Genomic DNA, 21,055 nt, shown 5'->3' with positions numbered 1-21,055 from the left:
TCCTTTTCATAATAATAATAATAATAATAATAATAATAATAATAATAATAATAATAATAATAGAGACTGATCCCAAGCGATCAGGGTTTATCCCTTGCTGAAATTCTTCCCAGGCTTGCTTAGAATCACAGCAGACAAAGGCCTGGCAAAATGGGCCCATGTTCCCAACCATCAGTTGAATTCACCTGGCCCTGCAATATGTTTCATCTCAGGTAAAGCAATGTTGGGAAGGCTTAACTGCTTATAGGTATAAGATATAGCCCTGTTAGTCTGTGGAATCAGTACATAGAGAGATCTTGTAGCCTGTGGCGCACTGAAAGAAAGAAGTTGGCAGCATGACATGAGCTTTCCTTGACTCAACTCTCGCATTACATGCATCTGAGGAAGTATACTGAAGTCTACAAAAGCTCATGCTGCCAATTTCTTTCCTTCAGTGAGTCTCAAAGGTGCTACAAAAAGGTCCACATTGAAAGGCATGCAAGCTTTAAGATGCTTCCCAGGGCAAGATAGTAGGACCCAACAGAGATCCAGAGGACTTATCCAGGGAGTGTTGCAAGCAGAGAGACATGAGAGGTGCCTCCTTTGATTTACACTTCAGTTTCCCTAATAAAAATTAACTTGGAGCAATTTAGGTAACAGATCCAACACTCACCTCGTAGTATAACAAAAGTGACCAAGCTTCATCTTTGGAGCTGCTAGGAAAATCACACATTTGGGGTATCTCTACATGCCACAGTTAGTTTGATGGCACTTTCAATATTGTGCCATCCTACAGAAGCCTGGGATTTGCAGTTTAGTATGTACTTAGCATCCTCTGCCCGACTGCTCAGCAGGGAGGAAAGGAGACTTGCCCTTCCCAGCAGACTCAGGCAAAGGAAAACTGCTGCAGCTTCTCACTAGTCTGTGGGTCCTTCCTCATTCATCACTTTTGCCACCAGAACCACGCTTGGCCAAATGTGTCCTGATCTTTGTCTGCAAAATGTTGGAGGGCATGCTCCCTGTTACAAGTGTGGCTTTTTAAACTTTACTCTGTACCGGTGTAGGCGAATTGCAGAGGTTAAAAATGGGAACAAACATTAAACCTTTAATGTTCCATCGAGTGCATCCTCTGGACCAAGATTTCTAGGTTATCATTTCTGTTGCTTCCTACAGACTGCGGCATGACAGAAAGTTGTAGCAAATCCACCTGCAGACAGGATGCCAGAAACCACAAGTTCGGGGCAGAGGACGGAAAGTTGTTGTTTTTTTCTGTGTGTATCATTTGCTATAAAAGGAGAAGAGAGAACAAATAGCCCAGTGCATTTATATGCACAAATCTTGCCAAGAGAACCCCATCACCATAAGCTGGAAACAACGTGATGCCACACAACAACAGCGTTTATACATGTGTATTGTTGCTTTTGCATGCAATAACCCGACACAGCGTCTCCCCTTCCAAGCCAGAAGAGAACATCGGTCAATGAACTGAAAGGAAAGGAGCAATTTTTGCACAGACAGCACTGGAAGAGAAGCTTATAAAGACCGCAAAACCCAGCAGCGTTTCAAATTTCATTTGCAGACGTTAAATGCCAAATTCACACTTTTGAACATGAAGCATGACTTCGGTGTCAGCTACAATCTGCAACAGTGCAGGGAATATTATTATGAAATTTAAATGTAACGGAATATGAAATTGCAGCTCTTGGGATTTGAGCCCAAGAGTTTAGAAATGAGGAACACATACGTTCCCTTCAAATGGGCAGCAACTAGTTAACCGTCATCCATCTTCATACTGAAACTTCATATTTTTAATCTTCTCAGATTCTGGAAAACAATAGTAATAGGACAGTTCTGATTTATAAAGCAGTCAAGATTAATAATGGAAATTAATCAGATTTTTGCCATGCTGAAAAGACAAAGGAGCTCATCTCCGGCTCAGATCCTACTCTCCAAACTTCAGTGGAGAAAGAAGCATGGCATGCGCACCACAGCCATCCGTTGTTGCAAACCTTAACATGGAAAGGGGGGGGGAATAGCCATTATTTTCAAGGACGAATGTACTGCTCAAGAGCACTTTCCCCATATACGCCAAGAGGCATTACCGAACACAAATGGCTGCCAGTCTATTCCAATGACGGCACACAATTTTCCGCCGTAATAACCGTAATGTAGGTGGGAAATGAAAATAGGCCTCCAAGTGAAGTACCACTCCGAAATGGTTTAAATATCTTTAAATCTGTATAATCCGAGGCTGCCACAGCAGCCAGGAAGCCTCCGCTTTGAATACGTTTCAAGTCTAGTGCTTTCTGGAAGCATTGCCCTGAAGGAGTGAGGGTTCAAGGGTAAGGCAATATATTGGTTCTCTGCAAACCCTTCTTCCCGCGTGATGGACCTCTCCTCATAAGCTCAGGCTTGAAGGGGAATAAAATGCTCCACATAATGGGGGGGAATTGCTTTATTGCAGTCCCTGACTGTACAGAAAGTTCTTGCATTTGTTGTATACCTTAGGAGGTGAGCTTGCCACCAGGTTTCCTTGGCAGAACGTGTTCGGAGTGGGTCCTCTGAGGTTGAGAGAGTGTGACATGCCCAAGTTCACCCAGTGGGCTTCCATGGCTGAGCGGGGAATTGGAACCCAAGTCTCCCAAGCATCCTAGTCCAATGCTCAAACTACTGCTCCATGCTGGCTAAGCAAACCAAATAGACCCATCCTGACCGTGTTATTTTGGTGCCCAAGGTAAAAGACAAGATGGCCACTCCTGCCCCCATTTTATTTACATATGACATCCCATTTTACTCTGGTGGTACAATGGTACTCTTCACTCAACTGGAGAGTAATGGACTAGTTCAGGGCATCTGGGTTACAATGCTACTCACTGGTCCCAAACCTTTAGGAGTCTTTAGGTCCTCTCTATGGCCAACATCTGGCAGAGGTTGACCATAGAATTGCACTGGAGAGAGCCAGTGTTGCATAGTGGTTTGAGCATTGGATTGTAACTTTGGAGAGCAGGATTTGAATCCTGGTTTGGTCATGGAAACTCCCTGGGTGACCTTGGGCAAGTCACATACTCTCGGCCTCAGAGGATGGCAATGCCAAAAACCCCTCTGAAGACACTTGCCAAGAAAACCCCATGATAACTTACAGGCACACAACAACCATCACAAAGTTGGGGTTTGTGCACATAAATGACTTAAAAAGCTATTTCCTTTATCCCTGGCATAGCTATTTCGATGGGAATGCAGCACAGGGAGCCAGCTTATACTGAGGGTGCATCTACGCTGTAGAAATAAAGCCGTTTGCTCCTAACTGCCAAGGCACCATGCTACAGAATCCTGGGATTGGTAGTTGCATACGGCACCAGCACTCTTTGGCAGAGAAGGCTAAAGACCTTGCAAAACTACAAATCCAAGGACTCCACAGGATTGGAAGCTTCAGCACTATCAAAACTGTATTATTTCTACAGTGCAGATGCACCCTGAGCCAGCCATTTAGTCCCGTTATCGCCAACTCTGGCAGCAGTGGTCCATTTAAAAGTTAACCAAAATCTGTTCCTGGATGGAAAATTCTTCACACACTTGGATTACAAAGAAGGAGTTTAGTGCCACTGTCTGGACTGTTCCAGATTGCAGCCTAAGAGCCATGTTCATTTGCTGCCCCCACAGCGTCACAGTATATAACTCTGAAAGGGGCTTTTGAAGCTGTTTTTGTCCGGGTTCATTTCCGTTATTTGCGTTTGCAAACTGAAAATGCATTGTTCAGATTTGTTCAGAGAAGGTATCATCACCATCATCATTTTATTTACAGTCATCATGAAAGATCAAGGGTCCAGGATGGATTTAGGGTCTCCATAAGGGCCCAGAAAAATTTCCAGGGGGGAGGACATGCATCTTTTTGAGCTTTGTTGTTAGTTTGCAGAAAAATATGTATCCTTTGGAACATCCCAGCTTCTTGTTCAGGTTCTACAAGCACATGCTATAGTTTACAAAAGGGTATGGGAAATTATTTGACCCCCTGAATTATGTCATGTGTTTAGATTTCCTTTTCTTGTTATACATTTGTGTAACTGTTTCGCTAAAACGCAATAAACTGAAGTCGGTTTGGTCCGATTGTTAATTGCCTTCGACTCAAGGCGACCCTGTGAATGAGACATCCATGGCATCTTCAGCACTCTTCTCCAGCATCGCATCTCAAGCAAGTCGATTTTCCATTGGTCTGCCTTCCACACGGTCCAGCTCCCACATCCGTACCAGAGGATGTGGAACACCATTGCTTAGACTATCCTAACTTCAGTGATACCTTTTTGTTTGCCTGAACATCTTGCCTGAAGCAGCAGCCATGGAGCTTCGAAAGCTTGCAACAAGTATAGTGTGCATTTCAGTCGGCCAATACAGGTATCACCGTTTGGTGGAATTTTGTTTGAATTTAGTGCTGTTTTATCTTTGCACTTAAGTCTTGTCTAGTTTTTTCATGGCTACCCTACCCAGTCCTAGTCTTCTGAATCCTCTCCATGAGTTACAGTATGCCAATGTATAGTCAAGCATATACGGTATGCAACAGAAACATGAGTAAAGAACTAATACTTCCTGGCTATGAGCAGAGTGACATGTGAAGCTGGTTACTAATGTACATACTAACTTTTATGACGGTATCTTCTAGGGAGAGATCTTAATTTTGGGTGCAGCAATATCTAAAAATGGATAAATATGCACCTGGTCGGGGCTACAGCAGTGCAAGCAGCTCTTAACTGACCACATGATATTTAGGAAGGTGAATGTTCCTTAGCTTTCCATCTATGTCAGTCTCTAATACTAAAACTCAGGTGTTCATGCAAGGGGAGAGTGAAAACTTGAGCTGGAGCGTGAAGTGTGAACTGACTACCTCAAGCCCCATGGCTAGCTAACTACATACACAATCTTACTCTTGTCACACAATGAGTACATAACCACCAGTACATTTTATTACGGGTCCCCCATGTGACAGAATACTACCCCTATTTTTCTCCCTTTGTTGTCAAAACTTCTATGTCAGCATGTGAAGTGTGCAAACACTCAGGAGTGTGCAAGAGCCATGCGAAGCGCTGAGGATACTTACTGCATTGCTTCACAGCAACAACTTCATACCCCGTACTCCTTCAGAAGGCTCTTTGTAACATCTCTGAGACAGCTTATTCCAAGTCAGTTGACGGCAGAGGGGGCTTAAGCATGTTTCAGGTATTAATGTTGCACTAGAAGAGAGCACTGTCCACTCCAAGCCACAAAGATAAGCTTTTAATGTGAATCAGACTGGCAAAGAGGACAGCATCTTACTTACATCTTTATTACTTAAATCAAAACTCCTCAAAAAGGCAAGGGGGGGGAAAGTGCTGTTAAGGATCAGACTGCGCAACCGCAAACAGCAAACATAAAAACCCCATAGAGGGACGTACTTCTAATACTCTGTACACTTAATGTGATATGCTTTGCTGGCTCTTCAAACTGGGCCACCCACTGACTTCCCAAGAGAGATGGGGAAAATGGCATTCTAGGTTTCAATTTGCCCATACTGGAGATGTATGTGCCAAATGGCAGGACTCAATTGCAACTGGAACCAATTCCCCCAGAATGAATGCATCCATCTGATGCTCCTGCTGTAGGTTCATTCATTCTGCTGGAAACCACACGTGTGAAACATAGGGCCCAGAGAACATACTCCTCAACTGTTTTGCGTAGAAAAGGGAAAATTCAGCAACAACGAAAAGGGAAATTCTACATACGTACATATTAAGATGAACACAATTCAGTTAACCCCTGAAATTCTGCAGAAAAACAAACAAAAAGACAAAAAGGTTGAGGGGGAGGTAAAGAAGAGGCACAAAAAAATGGGTCGAAGAATTACCGGTAGTTATGTAAAGCAAAGAGAAAATCAAAATATCCCAGTACACTGAACACAGCACTGCTGAAGCAGCAGCAATTCTAACTTGGCTATGCCTGATTTCAATGACTGTATGCCACAATTCAGTTGCTTTTAACTGTTATGAAAAGGCTTCAGTACAGAGAGTTTAACACAAGCTCATGCTCTTTCCTCCAGTGACTCCCTCTTACCAACTCTTGCAGATAAACTCATACTGCAAAACAGCTTCTCGTAGCAATCGCTACCGCAATTTGCTAACAGGCATAGCTTCTTTTCGTGACACATCTAGGTGAGAGAACTATTTGCTCGCCTTGAAATAGGGCTGCCTACGCAAGATCCTGAAGTCTCCCCACTCGGTGAAATGGGTAAAGGGCTCTTACAAGAGCTATTCTTCATGAAATAGCTTTAAGACAACAGACTACTTGAGAGCATGCAGACTCCTGCAGAATATGCTCCCGCCTCAATCGGGGACTCTCAGTCAGGCAATAAATATTTCTGTCCAGTGGTTCACTACTTAAAACCTACACATTGGGACACAAGAATCAGATTAAAAAAAGAATCACTGAATGAAAAAAAACAGTATGCAAAGTTGTGAAAATTCATACTGATGAATGAGAGACAAAGTAATCCCATAAACATCCATTTAAATATGAATTCTGTGCTACTTCACCAGGCTGCAAATACAACTACCTAAACCAATCGACAAAACAAAAAGAAGACACAGAATTACTGTGTCATGTTGTGCCAGCTGTTCCAAAACATCTTTGCTAAGCGAGGCTGCTGTGCAAATTAAATGTGACCAGTTTCACTAGTTCACATTTAACTCAATGAACTCGCCGTTTTAAGAAAGGGGGAAGAAATACTGGCACTGCTGAGATTCTTTAGTATGTTATGAACTTAACTCTGCAACAGGAAAGCAGGTGACACTTTGTAAAGTACATAGATGGAGCATGGGTTTCTCCAGGAGGTTACGCTCCCACTCACAGGGCTATAGCTTCCAGCTGCTGCATTCTGCTTAGGCCACTAATCTGTGTTAAAAGATGGCTGCTTGGTCTGTTTGTTCCTATTAAAAACAAAGTTTCAGTCAATGGCAGAGAACTGTTACATTACCAGCTTTGCTACTTGCAAAAACAATAGAAATTCAGGACTACAAAAGATGTGCTGTATTCAGTTAATATAAATGAGGATTTTGGACTGTGTAGAATGTTTCTCAAGACTATATACAGTACAAGTTGGATCTCGCCAGAATTCAGATCTCGCCAGCCTCCCGCTCTTCTGACCTCTTCGAACGAGATTTGCCATTGGTGCTCTCATGCCGTCTTTCAGAAGAGCTCTTCTCTTTCTTCTCTCTCTCCCGTGATTTCTCCCTGGAAGACCGATCTCTAGAGGACCTAAAGTACAAATCAAAGAGCTCTATAAAGACGTAACAACGGAAGGTACTCCATCTATATGAAAATTATTCTGATCAGGAAAGGAAACAATTATTTTTTTCTGGAACCTGGGCAGGAAGAAAGCATATATTGGGCAGCAAAATCAAAACTGTAAAGTTACCACCAGCTGAATGCATGCATAACCACCATAACCAAATGGTGAGGTGTATCAAAGAAGATACTGTCTCTCTGACCTTGTTGCCCCAACCTGAAACATGGTCTCCCTGCGTGTGGCAGCAGACCTGGTTTCAAAACCAGGACGGCTGTAACCACTTCGTGATTCCAAAACGAACATTTCCCAGAGCCCCACAAAGTGAAGGGAAGCATGCAATATTATTCGAGCTCTCATGCTGTATGAGGTCCTTTCAGTATTCTTTTGCTATTCTCTCCATTAGTGATATCAACATCAAGTAGCCTTTTTGTTGTTTCTACCTCTCTTATTTTGCTGCTCTCAGTAGATGACATGTCTAAAACTTATTTTATTTGTCACACACATCAGTTTTATTCTACAGTTCTCTCTACACCTAATGTTTCCTACCTTCAACTGGTCTTCCCAGTTGTGACAAGTGAGCAGAACCGTGATGAGACAGAATTACTGTTGTGTGCCTTCAAATCGTTTCTGACTTATGGCAATGCTAAGGTGAACCTATCATGGGGTTTTCTTGGCAAGATTTCTTCAGAGGAGGTTTGCCGTTCCTTTTGCCAGTGGCTGAGAGATGTGGCTTGCCCAAGGTCACCCAATGGGTTTCATGGCCGAGTGGGGAATCGAAACCTGGCCTCCAGAGACTTAGTCCAACATTCAAAACCACTACACCACACTGGCTCTCTGATAGCATACACCTGCTTTACTTCCAAAATCATGCTTACAAAGGGTGATGTGCAACTTGGTGATGACTACCACTGTTCCCAGTGCCAGTTCTAGGGGTCGAACACTATTCCTTATCACTACAGTCCCCAACTGTAAAATGGAGGAGAATCACTGTATTGTGTTCAATGCGAAAGAGCATCAGGTTAAGACAAGAAGTTAATAGAGCTCCATGGATGGCCTTGAGCTCTCATCCAACTGGGGCTGCTAAGCTGTTTCTGAAGTCTACCTTACCTCACAGGTTTACTGGATGCCTATAAGCACCGGATGAACCCGATGGAAGAATGACAGGACGCAAATTATGATAAACATTAAAAAGGTTAATATGAGACAATTGGGTGATTCTGTAACTTTTAAAACCAAGGGCCACAGATTTCACCAACTAAGCAGAAATGCATACAGGGGCCTATTACATTTCAGCTTATGTGGATACTAATTTAGAAGCAGGCATTGGGATTTTGTACAAAGAGCAACACAGGAGTAGCCACAGATGCGACTCAAGACTTCCACCAAGCTAAGCAGGACAACTGGCAACTTCAGATGCAAACAAAAGAGGCTCCCAGAGTGAACTTGACTTGAAGAAAGCAAGGCAATCCCTCTCTCTCAGCTTCAATAAAGCTACCCTCAAAGGACGCTTGTGTTATTCTACCTTTTTCTGCTGCCACATTGTTAGGCAGGGGTGGGCAAAGTAGACTGCTTCAGATATTGTTGGACTTCTAGTCCCAAAATAGCCTTGGCCAAAATAGCGAAGTGATAACCTAGGCACAATAGTTCATGCACTGGTAATCTTAGACTACTATAATGTGCTCCATGTGGGGCTCCCTTTGAAAAAAGTGAAGCTGCAGCTAATGCAAAATGCAGCAGCTCGACTGCTAAGTTGAATACCACATAGACAGCATTTAATGCCAGTCTTTAAAGAGCTGCGCAAGCTGCCAATACATTTCTGGTCTGAATTCAAGGTGCTTGTGATGACATTTAAAGCCCACTGGTTTGGGGCCTCAATATTTGAGGGAGTGGCTCTCTCTCTATGTACCTGCCCAAGGATTAAGATCTCCTCCATGTCCTATCAGTGAGGCCAATATTCTGTGACAGGACATGGGAGAGGGCCTTCTCGGCTGTGACACCCCAACTGTGGAAAGCTCACCTCCTTGAGACTCAACACTCATGTTATTTAGGCACAAAACTTGGCTGTTCACTAAAGACTTTGGGACTCCTCATTAATGCAACCCAAAGATAGTTATTTATAGTTTCAAAATTGCTCTCATGTTGACTTCAGTTTATGGCACCTCTTTGAGGTCTTCCTTTTTCCTTACTGCCTTCTACCATGTGTGTGCATGTGCTCTTCAACTTGCCTGTCAACCTATGGTGACCCCAATGCAGAAGACAGGAACAACTCCATATCCATAAGAGTTTTAATCCAGTGGTACTCAACATTTTTTATCTTTGGAAACCCCCCCCTTTACATCTGCCTGAGGACATTGCAACCTCTCCCCCACTTGACGTAGTATATGAATACAAATATTTTGTTTATTTAGTGTGTGCATTTTCATTCGCACATCCATGTATATTCATATTTTGACATTTTAATCTAATTGTTCAAATTGGAACAGTTTTAAGTAAATTGGGAAAAGGAGGAGGAGGAGGGATCAGGGCCTCCAGGTCTCATGCCACTGTTAAGCAACTGTCATGCCTCCCTTTGCGGGTCCCACTCCACAGTTTGAGAACCACTGCTTTAATCCTTTATCCAACATTGTCTCTCACCAAGAGGTTTACATCTGAAGTTTGCACACTTATTTTTAAGACACTAAATTATGACGGTTGGCAACGGATCAAAGTTAACTATGATTATCTTACTGAGAAAAAAAGTATTAAAGTATTTTTCACTCTTTCAAGAGTTCTTGGCACCTTCCCATTGCCTCCCCCTGCCCTGCCCCAGATACACCATTCACACAGTTCACCTCCCAAGGGAACACTCTGAGATGGACTAACGTACATGTGAGTTTTCTGAAGTATTCCCTTACCTGCTCTTTAGCAATAGTAATTACAGGGTCTTCCTCATTTCCTAATTGTCCAAACTTCTTTTCTTTATTGTTCATGTTCAAGACAGATTTAAAAAATGAATTTAGTATCTCAACCATGAGTCAATCGTTACCACACATCCCATTTCTAACAGCTTAACTTTCCAATACTCTTAATTTTCACTCACAGAAAAGAGCAAGATAAATGCTCCTCACTTGCTCATGTATCAGTCAACATTACAAATCCAGTTACTCTGGAATGCAAAGATTGCCCCACACCAAGCAACATGAAACATTTCTTTGAATTACCAGTGGTTTGAAGTGCGCTAGATACTTCTGTGTCAGGAGAAGGAATAGATAATAAATTTGGCACTCATCAATATATCAGGACTCAAGTGTGTTTTGTTAAACTTCTGACTATATCTAGGTTAAGTAAAAGCCTGGTATATTTTCATAAAATGGAATCCATTAGCTGAATAAACAGCTGGAGGCCAAGTCCATAATGCCTGGGGCAGTTGCAGCCATCCAGCATAACACTCTCAAATCAAACCTATCCCACCAGTGATTTGGGAATTTTTTCTGCCCCTCAACTCCACCAAACAGGGAACAATTAAACCAGTGCACCAAGTGGGGTCACCAGTTATGTTACATCTGATAGATCAGTCCTGGTGGTCTGGACCTCTCATGTGTAGCAACATGCATTATCTGTCTCTAATGCTACATAGATGCCAAATAAATTATTCTGAGTACTCATCAAGAAGCCAGCTTTCCTTTCAACAGAAGCAAATGTTACACAGAGACAGAGAAGCTATTTTCGTGATGAGTGAAGCCAGGTCTAGAAAGCAACAAAACGTACGAGTGCCAAATGGGTTTTGGAGATCTGAACATTCTGCAGAGCTCCATGGAAAGTGGTGGGGAAAGAAACCAGAAGTTATCTCAATTTGTGAGCTGTATCATGCCAGCCTTTAGGGGTACTGACTTATGGACAAATCCTAATTTCTCACACCGTTTACAATCCTTTGTTTTGAGCCGAACATGCTTCTCACAGCTAAACTAGGTGATAAAAAGCCTCTCCCCAGCAACATCATTATTAAGGCTGGGCATACTTGTGTTTGGAACTCCTGTCTCTGGATCCCCGGCGGTGGCCTCTGCTATGGCTGCGAGAACGGCTGCGGTGGCGCCTGTGCCTCTCCCGTTCTCGGGACTTGGAGCGGGATTTCCGCTTCTCACGGGAAGCAGATCTTGAGCGTCTCCGTCTCCGCTCTCGAGATCGAGACCTGCAGCAAAAGGGAACAAGCTGCATCATGCCTAGCAACATGAAGTATTTTGATATAAAATTTATTTTGATGTTTTGTATCAATATGCCATATTTTATATACTTTATAAAATAAATAACTTTAATATTTATACCCCATATTTTTTATAAGGAGCTCAAGGTGGCACATATGCCTCTCCCTCTAATATTACCTTGCAGCAACCCATCCAACCATGTCAAGTTGAGAAAGTACCTGGCTCAAAGTTCACCTTTAGAAATTTATGACTGTGCAGAGACTGAGTCTTCCAGTCCTAGGCTGACATCCCAGCCACTACACTTTTATCACCAAGTTCTACTTCTTGCTGTTGGGAATCATTAGGCCTGGACCAGTGCCTTGATGCTGTTAACAGGCTGAATAAGGGGCCAATAAAATGAAGCTGAATCCTGACAAAACTGAGGCTTGGTGGCTCCCATGTCTGGGAAACAGATAAATAACCTGTCTTGAATGGGGTTGCACTCTGCTGAACCCATCTCTACCACTAACTCACTAACCTTTGCCCATTTGCAATGCCCTATACTCTAGGATTTACTGATCTCAGGCATAGGAGAAGTGAGGGAAAGGACTTCAAAGAGTTTTTAATCACTTAACTCAAAAGAGCCACATCTCCCATCAAAACCCCAAATAAACCCTACCTTCTGCGATCTCTATTTCTTGATCCAGACCTAGAAAAGAGGGACAGAACTTTAGAGAAATTCAGAACTGATAACACATAGTCCTGAGAAAGTTTCAAAATGAACAGGATTGTTTACTATGAAAAATATTTCGCACACTTAAGGAATAACTGCTAATCCCTGCAGCAAGAATAAAGACCATGGCAGAATGCAATGACAATAAATCAAGGATTAAATTTCATTAAATGTCTTGATAAAACAAGACAGGTTTAAATGAACTTTTTAGGTATAGCACTCTAGCCACTAAACCAGTTTGCTAAATGGTAAGTTAGTTGTGTTTCCAGGTTACAACTGCAATTTCACTTCCCTGTCCACCCCTCAGATATAATACCCAGTACAGCCCTCTCTACTGACATGAGAGGAAAATGGCACAAGCAGGAGGAGAATCATTTACTGTTCACAAGCCACACAGTTCAGATCCAGCCTAGTACACTACTTCTTGGAAACCCAACATAGTAGCAGAAAACTTTGTAAACTGTTATGCCAAGAAGTCATGCATCTAATCTGCAAGGACTGCCTGAACTTGCTCACCGCTGTCCCACGCGGTCTTCCCGCTCTCTTTCTTCTCTTCGTCTCAATCGGTCCTGATTCCTCTTCTCCTGTTTTTCTGCTACAGTTTTCTGAAGACAACAAAGCTTGTTAAACTGTAGAACTCATGTGCTTAGGAAATAAAACATGCCTAGGACTTAAAAACAGTGACTGAGAATCTGAGAGATCACACAAAGCAACTGCTCTCTGCCTGCAGAGTTCAAGTCCTTACCCGCAACTGGTCCAGTTTCTCACGGATCTGAATGAAGCCCAGATGCAATTTGCCTCCAAAGTGATCTGCAAGACGGCGATCATTGTCATGGAGACCCAGGTATGCAGAACAAACTTCACAGACACGCAGCTTCTGTTGCTGAAAACTGGACGCAGGCATAGAATTGCGGTACTCTTCCTGGAAAGATCAGAGACAACTTAGCACCCAGACATCCACAATGTCTTCCTCTTATCTTTTTCTCCATTTTAATTAATTCCCCTAAGTTACTGAGCAAATGTTAACCTTCTGCTCAAATAAACATACTAGAAGGAATCAAAGTAGATACTCTGTAGTATATGCCAAATTGAGCATGTGAACTTCTAGCTGTCAGACTACTAAAATAGTTTATCATCATTTGGAGTGGCTTGGTTTATGTTACAGTGGGCCATCTACATACACTGGGATTAGGGATGCAAAACCTCTGTGAAAGTGTGAAACTACTGTTTTATCTGAGAGAACACCTCTAGGAATCTCTAGGTCCTTTAGCGCAACTCTATGGCCAAAATTAACCATAGAATGGAGGACCTTCAATTCCTGAGAAGTGTTTTCTCTAGGAATCTCTATGGTAAACCTCAAGTAGAGTCACACTGGAGAACCCAGAGATTCCTAAAAAGAAGATACTAATCAAATCTGCAAATAATCAAATTGCAAAAGTCAAAGCCACAAATGTGGAGGGCCAACTATAGCTTACTGCCAATCTCAGATCAACTATGTGTTTACATGTGAAATCACAAGGAAACAGAAACACTGGGTAATGTGTACCTCCTCACTTATGATTTGCTGAAATAAGATGAAAGAAACACATACCTCAGCTTCTTTCTTTTTTGCTCGCACTTTCTCAACTTCCATCAATATCTTCTGGGATTCATCCACATTCCCTTCAGCTCCCAGTTGCTCAGCTTTAGCCAGGAGTTTGCCAATGTCTTCATTTAGTTCATGAACTTTTTCTGCCTGGATAGGGAGGGTTTTAGCACTGAGTCAGTTGCATCTTCAATATTTTGACCTCTGCTCTCTATAAATTGATTCAATGGAAAACACTTCTCCCCAAAGGTTCTTTTATGAAAGATTCAAAGGAAAAGTTTTTCAGTGCTGATAAAGTAGATCGGATTGAAGTTTGCTTTCTTTAGCTTTGTAATACATTTCTGAGGCTCTGATTGGCATATGTCAGTTAACACAAACTCCCATCAGTGAAGCTCCTTTTTACAAAGCGTTTCTATGCCACCAATTCCCATTTTCCTCCTTGTTCCTTGACTAGCTGGAAATTTTTAGCAGCACTGAGAGGACGGTGAAAGGTCAGAAGAAACACATTCCATTGTTTGGCTGCAGCAGTGTGCCTGGGAGTTGAATATAGCAGATCTTGCTGTAGCTGTGTGTCCCTGTCTATAAAAGGCAAGATAAGCAGCAGCTGCCTCCACAATCCCTTACTGAGCATATGTGAAAAGCAAAACTGAAGGGAAAGGCAAGAACAGATAAGCCTGGCTCACCGGCTACTCCCTGCATGTTAAACAAGGATAGGTCTACAAGTTGGGGCTAGTGAAAGAAGTCATCCCTCAATGCATTTTGGAAGAAGCCGTTAAGGGGTCTCAAGAAGACTCTTTGTTAAATGCATTATACCTGTACTACACCCCTTCCAGCTTGCATAAGAGGCTATCACACATACCTTTGCAGCCACTTCAGCACTGATCTCTTCCTGTGTTTCTGCAAGCCGTTTCTTAGCTAGTTCAGTTCTTCTGTCACATTCAGCAATGAAAGATTCCAAGTGATCCATTGCCTATACAGGAGCGAACAGAGGGGAAAAAAGTTGCTTGGTATACCCTTCCTGTGTGTGCTTGCATGCGCACAGACATACACATACACACATCTATGTGTGTCACCTCATGTCTCTCCTCACTGAAAATAACCTTGGGGAAAGGCCCAAACTCAAACTGAGCCCGCTCATTTACTAATAAATTTCCTTTATTTCTTGCACCTGGACCTAAACTGTATAGGGATTTATAGATGAACTGTACTTTGAACTGTGCCCAGAAATAGACCATGTGGCAAAAAGAGGCCTAGGATGTGGCTGGAATCTACCCAGACCTGCCTCCACTCCATATAGTAGTGCTGCCACCAAGACCTTCTTTGGAGATTTAATTTTCCATGGGCTCCAAAAAAAGCAAACAAACAAACACACAGGTTTAACAGGTGAGCCTGATGTACTTTGGCCATGTCATGAGAAGACAGGACTCACTAGAAAAGACAATAACGCTAGGTAAGGTAGGAGGCAGCAGGAAATGAGGAAGACCGCATTACAGATGCATAGATTCCATCAATGGAGTGTTGATGTCAATTCTGCCTGTCTGGTTTTCCGTAGATGGCCAGACAGAATCCAGATAAGCTGAAACAGGGCAAAGGAGCCTCAATCCTTCCATCTAAAGAGATGGGGTAGGGAACCAGGCCTGTTTCACCTTGTTCAGCCTACAGCAGTTTCTGTTAGTAAGAAAATGACTTGAGATATCTGGGTACTTTGGGAGTAGCAAAGGCAGCCAGTCCTTATTTAAAAAGCAGTGTGCACTAAATACTTTACAGTCTGTATGCTGGCCCATCTTGTGTAGTGTCACCCTCCGAGTAACTGCAACTAGCTCAAGCAGAGCAAATACACGTCAAATAACCAGCAATTAGCACCGGATAGACTACTAAGTAATCTGCCATGCTTCTAAGAATGTGCCACACTGAAGTCTGGGACCAATTAATTTCTGCAAACTCTGTTCTGAGAATAGCCCCAGGAGCTTCCTAGAGTGATAGATTTACTCATTAAAACATAGTACATAATGATCCCTGGTGAATATCTGGAGTGCTGCGTAGACAAGAAATCACATGAAGTTTTACAAGCGGTATAGAGCACCTGTGCTCACAATTATAACGTTAGATAAAGGAGGAGTCAAAAGGTTAGCAAGAATGTCAGATCTCTTGTTGCTCAACAAATCCACACATATCATTTGCAAGAACATGGAAAACTTACATCCAGCTCAAAGAAGAGGTCCCTCTCTTTACTTGCAATCTCATAATCGGCTCTTAGTGCCAAATCATGAATTTTTGTGCACTCTCCCAAGTCCATGCGCTGCAGGAAAGTGGGGGGTGGGACAAGAAAAAACAATAAATCAGAATTCTTAAACTATCAACCTAAGATATTTAACTCATTACAAGCACAATGTTTAGTTGCTGATGAACAACTACATAAACAACACAGGCCAACAAGATCCCCCCCTGCCCTATTGTAGCTGTTAGAAGACCATGACCCTTTTCTTATTCTTTCCAGGTTCATTTAATTTAGTGACATATTACAACATAGGCAAGTTGTAAAAAAAAACAACTGTATATAATGGGAGCAAATCTGAGGTCATTTTTGGATTTAGAACGACAAATTCCTCTAAAAACAGCAGTGGTTTTAAAAAGAGGTTTTACGATGCTCAATTTTGCAGGCCTGTGTAATCTGAGTAATTCTAGAGTGTAATATCTTACACATCCTTTTGTTACTAATTTCATATTGTATTCCACAGATAGTTATCACACAGACTTGTAACAGCACATCTGCTAAAGGTGTGCCAGGATGCGCTCAGTATGAATTTAAGCTCTGCTTTCTGATAACATGGGCCAAGCCATTTAGTGGTTTTAAGATTAAGCTCAGCACTGTATCTGTCGTGCTTTAACACTTTGGAGTGCTATATAAACGGTGAGCACTGTCATTCCAAATTAGGTACAGGGACCTGAGAAATACAGTGGGCCCTCTCTATCCATGGATTCTTTATCCACGGATTCAACCATCCACAGCTTGAAAATATTCAAAAAAACATAAATTTCTGAAGCAAACCTTGATTTTACCATTTTATATAAAGGCACATCATTTTACTATGCCACTGTACTTAATGGCACCTGAGAATCCGCGGATTTTGGTATCCATAGGGGGTCCTGGAATGAAACCCAAGTAGATACCAAGGGCCCACTGTACATGGTTTGGGACCCAAACCACTGCATCCACCTCATACTAGCTTGTCTGTTTGTTATGTCTGCAAGGGAAGCCCTTCTCAAAGTATCTGCTATTTGTTACTCACTAACTAGTGAGCAGTCCTCCCTGCTGATGGAGGTGTACATGGCACTGACTTTGAGAGCCAAGCAAAGCTTTCCTTGGCAACGCATTCTAATTTGGATAGGCTTTCCAACTGATATATTACTATATCTTAATATTGTTTATATTTACTACATTTTGTAATACGCACTTAAAGTGGCTATGTTCATTCTATATCAGTAATTGCGAACCTATGGCACGCGTGCCAGAGGTGGCACTCAGAGCCCTGTCTGTGGGCACACATGCTATCGCCCTAGCACAGAGTTTGCTAGAGTTTCTTACTAGAAAGCCAGAGGTACGTGGCACTTTGCAATAAATAAGTGGGGTCTGGGTTGTAGTTTGGGGTCTGGGTTGTAGTTTGGGCACTCGGTCTGTAAAAGGTTCACCATCACTGATCTATATCTATTGGTTTAAGTGAAGAAGTATTTCAATGAATAATCAGAGATTTAAAATCTCCGATTATGTATTCATTGAAATACTTCTTGACTTAGGTTCTTTATTCACAGTTCTTTGTAATGCTATACTACTTATATATCTTAAAGAACAACTCCATTTTAGCCCAGAATAAGGATCCTTCTATTAGACATGCAGCAGGCTGCCAGCTTGCTATCAATGGGCTCTGGAGTCCATGCTCATGGTTACAAAGGATCCTCCCGGGCATATTTTAGCTGCCAAACCAAACCACACACTTAGCAAAGTCCTTTGACAATGTCATCCGAATGTGTACATACCGTTCCGGCAAGGATATCATGAGGGCAACAGTCCAGGAGGTGGCTCTTGCAGACACGTTCATCTGTGAACTTCACCCTTTGCCTGGTTTCATCGCCTGAAATTCATGTTCAGTTATAAATACGAAAAACGTTAAAAAGGATGACCGAGCATCTCAAGACGTGGTGCGTTTTATTTTGCTTCATTATGCAGGTTAAAATACTTCACGGACCCCAGAACAGCTGGGAAAACTACAAAAGCATACGTTATGGAATATATTCATTTTTCCTTTCACAACCAAGAACTGGACTAAGCACAGCATTTAATGTTATGCGCACCACTTGCTAAGCATGGTGCTGACCAAAACTATGTCAATTGCCAGACGTCTACATAAAAAGACAGCAGAGTCAGAAAAGGGCAATCTGGATCAAAACCACAAAGGTTTCTGTATTACTTTACATGGAGAACAAAGCTCCGAGAGGAATCAAAACACGCTATCCAAAGGCCGTGAATCACAAGGCAGACCCACAGCAAGGGATTTTAATAGGCAGCCGTTTATGAATCCAGTATGTTTTCGGTTAAGTACTGAGTATTCATAAGTGCCTTTCACACGGTGAGTTTGTAAAGGCTGCCAAGACAATTGCGACTGAGCTTAAAAACGGGATTTGCCTTATCCCTCCCCTTTCCCACCCCCATAAAATAGTTCACATTTGGGATAGTTAATACACACTGCGAGCTCCAACACATACTATACCCATCTGCATTCTTCAAGACCTCAGCTGCAGAATTTTATGCCCGCTGTTGAAAAGTTTTAAAGGAAAAGCTTTCTTGCCCATACCTGCAGTAAGGAAGTCAGGGGAATGATACATAAAGAGTAAAGGCAAAGTGGTAATGGTATGTGACAACTGTTTTTCAAAAGCTAGTCTGTGTATGACTATAACTCAGGACTTGCAAGCATCCAGGATTAATGTTGTGTCTAATGTCGTTCCCTTTTTTTATCCTTCTTTTCTAAGCTACACTTTTAAAAGTTACTTGTGAGAGAAAAAAAAAAGCAGCAAACACTTTTTTTGTTGTTATAACAGCTTTAAAAATTGGTTGTGACTCACGGCTCGATGAACATGAGGCTTTTCTGCAACTCCCTTGCAGATTGATGTAGGCAGGCAAAGATACACTGAACCTTTATGAATAAAATAGAGGGGCCACAATTGTTCAGTTTGTATGAAATAAAAATATGGGAAGCAATTCAAAAGCAACTCAAATACACAAAGAAAGAGCGAGCACTTATTCACTTACGAAACCAAGTGCAAAAAAAGTTAACGGTACCTACAAATGTTCTGCAAATGTGCCAGGCTTTTAGTTGCCGATTCAAGTCAGGAAGCAAATACAAACCTTTTCAGGAATGCACAGCTTTCCGAGGGAAATGGTATTTTCCTGGGGCACACGCTAAAATCCCGTTTCTATGCAGAACAGGCCTACCTCCGTGTTTTGACACACGGAGCCTTCCCTCTACAGGTGAGTCTACAAGAGAAAAGCCTCACCGCATAAGGCCAGGAAAAGCCAGGCTTCTAGCTCACGGCGCAGAGCTACAGCTGACAAATTATGGCGTTTAAAGCCTTGCGTTTCAGGCACCTTCAAGTGTACAAGTTACAGGCATTAATGTGGTATGTATCCTCTGCTGATGCTTCCCATAGAACCCTTGAAATGTATTGAGACACCTCGGGTTTATTTGACTCTAAAAGCCTGACTGTTCCCCTTATGCCATCTGTACCAGTGTTTTACGCGGCTGAGCAGATGTTTCCAGGGATCGGGCGCTGCGTCAAGAACGACGCCACCTGCTTTGGCAGGCCTTTCGGTTGGCACACCTCGAGGGCGTGATGACGCAGGTGCCGAGGACCAGGCTACCCTGCCTGGGCACCTGTCACTGCGGTCTGTCTATGGAGAATGTCACCAGCTGCATTGCTATGACCAACGCCACGCTGGCCAGCCTGCCCCGCAGCCGAAGCAAACCAGCCGGACAGGTTTGCCTTTCAGCTCCTCTTACGGTGGTTCTGGAAAAGTCGTATTTACTCCTGGGCAGTGATTCAGACCAAAAGCCTACCAGGAGGCTATGAAGCCAAGAGCTCTTATGGGTTGCTTCTCCCCCGCATTTGGTACTCCAGAGGTATTCTACCTCTAGCTTTGGAAGCGCCACTTCGTGATCATACTTAAATTACACTGGACCCCTCTCCTTGGGGAGAGGCAGGTAAGAAATAAAATAAAAAAAATTAATTATTATTATTATTATTATTATTATTAACCACTAATGGAAGCAACTGGCAGCTTTTCTTATTCCAAAAATATACTACTGCAGCCACAGTACTCCTTTTATTCCAATATATAATCCAATATACTTAGATTGTAAGCCTGAGGGCAGGGAACCGTCTAACTAAAAGATTGTATGTACAGCACTGTGTAAATTTACAGCGCTTTATAAATAAAGGTTAATAATAATAATAATATACAACAATATACAATTGACCGTCCATTTTCGAGGGGGATCTTTTCTGGAGGGCGAAGCCGCGCAAACGGAGGCCCGCGCATATTCAAGCCTTATAGGCTTGAATGGGGTGCGCCCCAATGTGTGTGCGCCATTGGAGATAGTGAAGGCCGACCCTCTGAGGATATTCAAGGGCGCAGATCCCACATCTGTGAGTTTGGAGGGGCAACTGTATATAATTTTATTCCTTTATATTCCCCTCCTCTCTCTCTCTCTCTCTCTCTCTCTATATATATATATATATATACACACACACATATATCTGAGAGCCAGCTTGGCATAGTGGTTTCAGGGCTAGACACTGGAGATCAGGGTTCGGTTCACACCTTGGCCATGAAACCCACTGGGTGACTTTGGGCAAGTCACACTCTCTCAGCTGCAGGGGAAGGCGAGGGCCAACCCCGCTCTGAACAAACGTTGCCAAGAAAACCCCACGATAGGTTCGCCTTAAGCCGGAAATAACTTGAAGGCACACAACAACTCAGAGACCAACTGGGATTGTGGCTCAGAGTGGACTGCTGAGGGTGGGCCTGGTTGAACTGGATAGAAATGAGTGGGACGTGTGTATGTCAGTCTATATGATAATACAAATGAGAGTATTTTAACTGTTAATACAAACACACACAAGAGGATGCCTACTGTATATACTCAGCTAGAAGTCAACCTCATGCATGAGTTGAGGGCAGGTTTGGGGGCCCAAATTGGGGCTGTGGATAAGTCAAGAGTAATAATAATAATAAT

General features: G+C 42.6%; 1 protein-coding gene across 2 annotated transcripts; it reads right to left on the bottom strand.

Annotated features, from left to right (window-relative positions):
* Positions 1-5,229: 5,229 nt before the first annotated feature.
* Positions 5,230-20,541, bottom strand: LUC7L (LUC7 like). 2 transcript variants are annotated; one of them, XM_042437529.1, is made up of 10 exons: positions 18,885-18,905; positions 17,802-17,896; positions 15,967-16,065; positions 14,626-14,736; positions 13,773-13,916; positions 12,927-13,103; positions 12,698-12,786; positions 12,128-12,157; positions 11,286-11,456; positions 5,230-7,257 (listed from the first exon to the last, which is right to left on the bottom strand). In XM_042437529.1, exons 3-10 carry the CDS (start codon positions 16,060-16,062, stop codon positions 7,116-7,118), a joined length of 960 nt encoding a protein of 319 aa, XP_042293463.1. In that variant the 5' UTR covers positions 16,063-16,065; positions 17,802-17,896; positions 18,885-18,905; the 3' UTR covers positions 5,230-7,115. The 2 variants fall into 2 exon arrangements, with proteins under 2 accessions (XP_042293463.1, XP_042293462.1); XM_042437528.1 differs by adding an exon at positions 10,183-10,244 and having other exon boundaries at positions 7,121-7,257; positions 17,802-20,541.
* Positions 20,542-21,055: the final 514 nt, after the last annotated feature.

This window comes from Sceloporus undulatus, chromosome 8 (genome assembly GCF_019175285.1).
Source record: "Sceloporus undulatus isolate JIND9_A2432 ecotype Alabama chromosome 8, SceUnd_v1.1, whole genome shotgun sequence".
Classification (NCBI taxonomy): domain Eukaryota; kingdom Metazoa; phylum Chordata; class Lepidosauria; order Squamata; family Phrynosomatidae; genus Sceloporus; species Sceloporus undulatus.
Note: the sequence above shows the minus strand (reverse complement) of the source record. Positions and strands in the feature narration are given on the sequence as shown.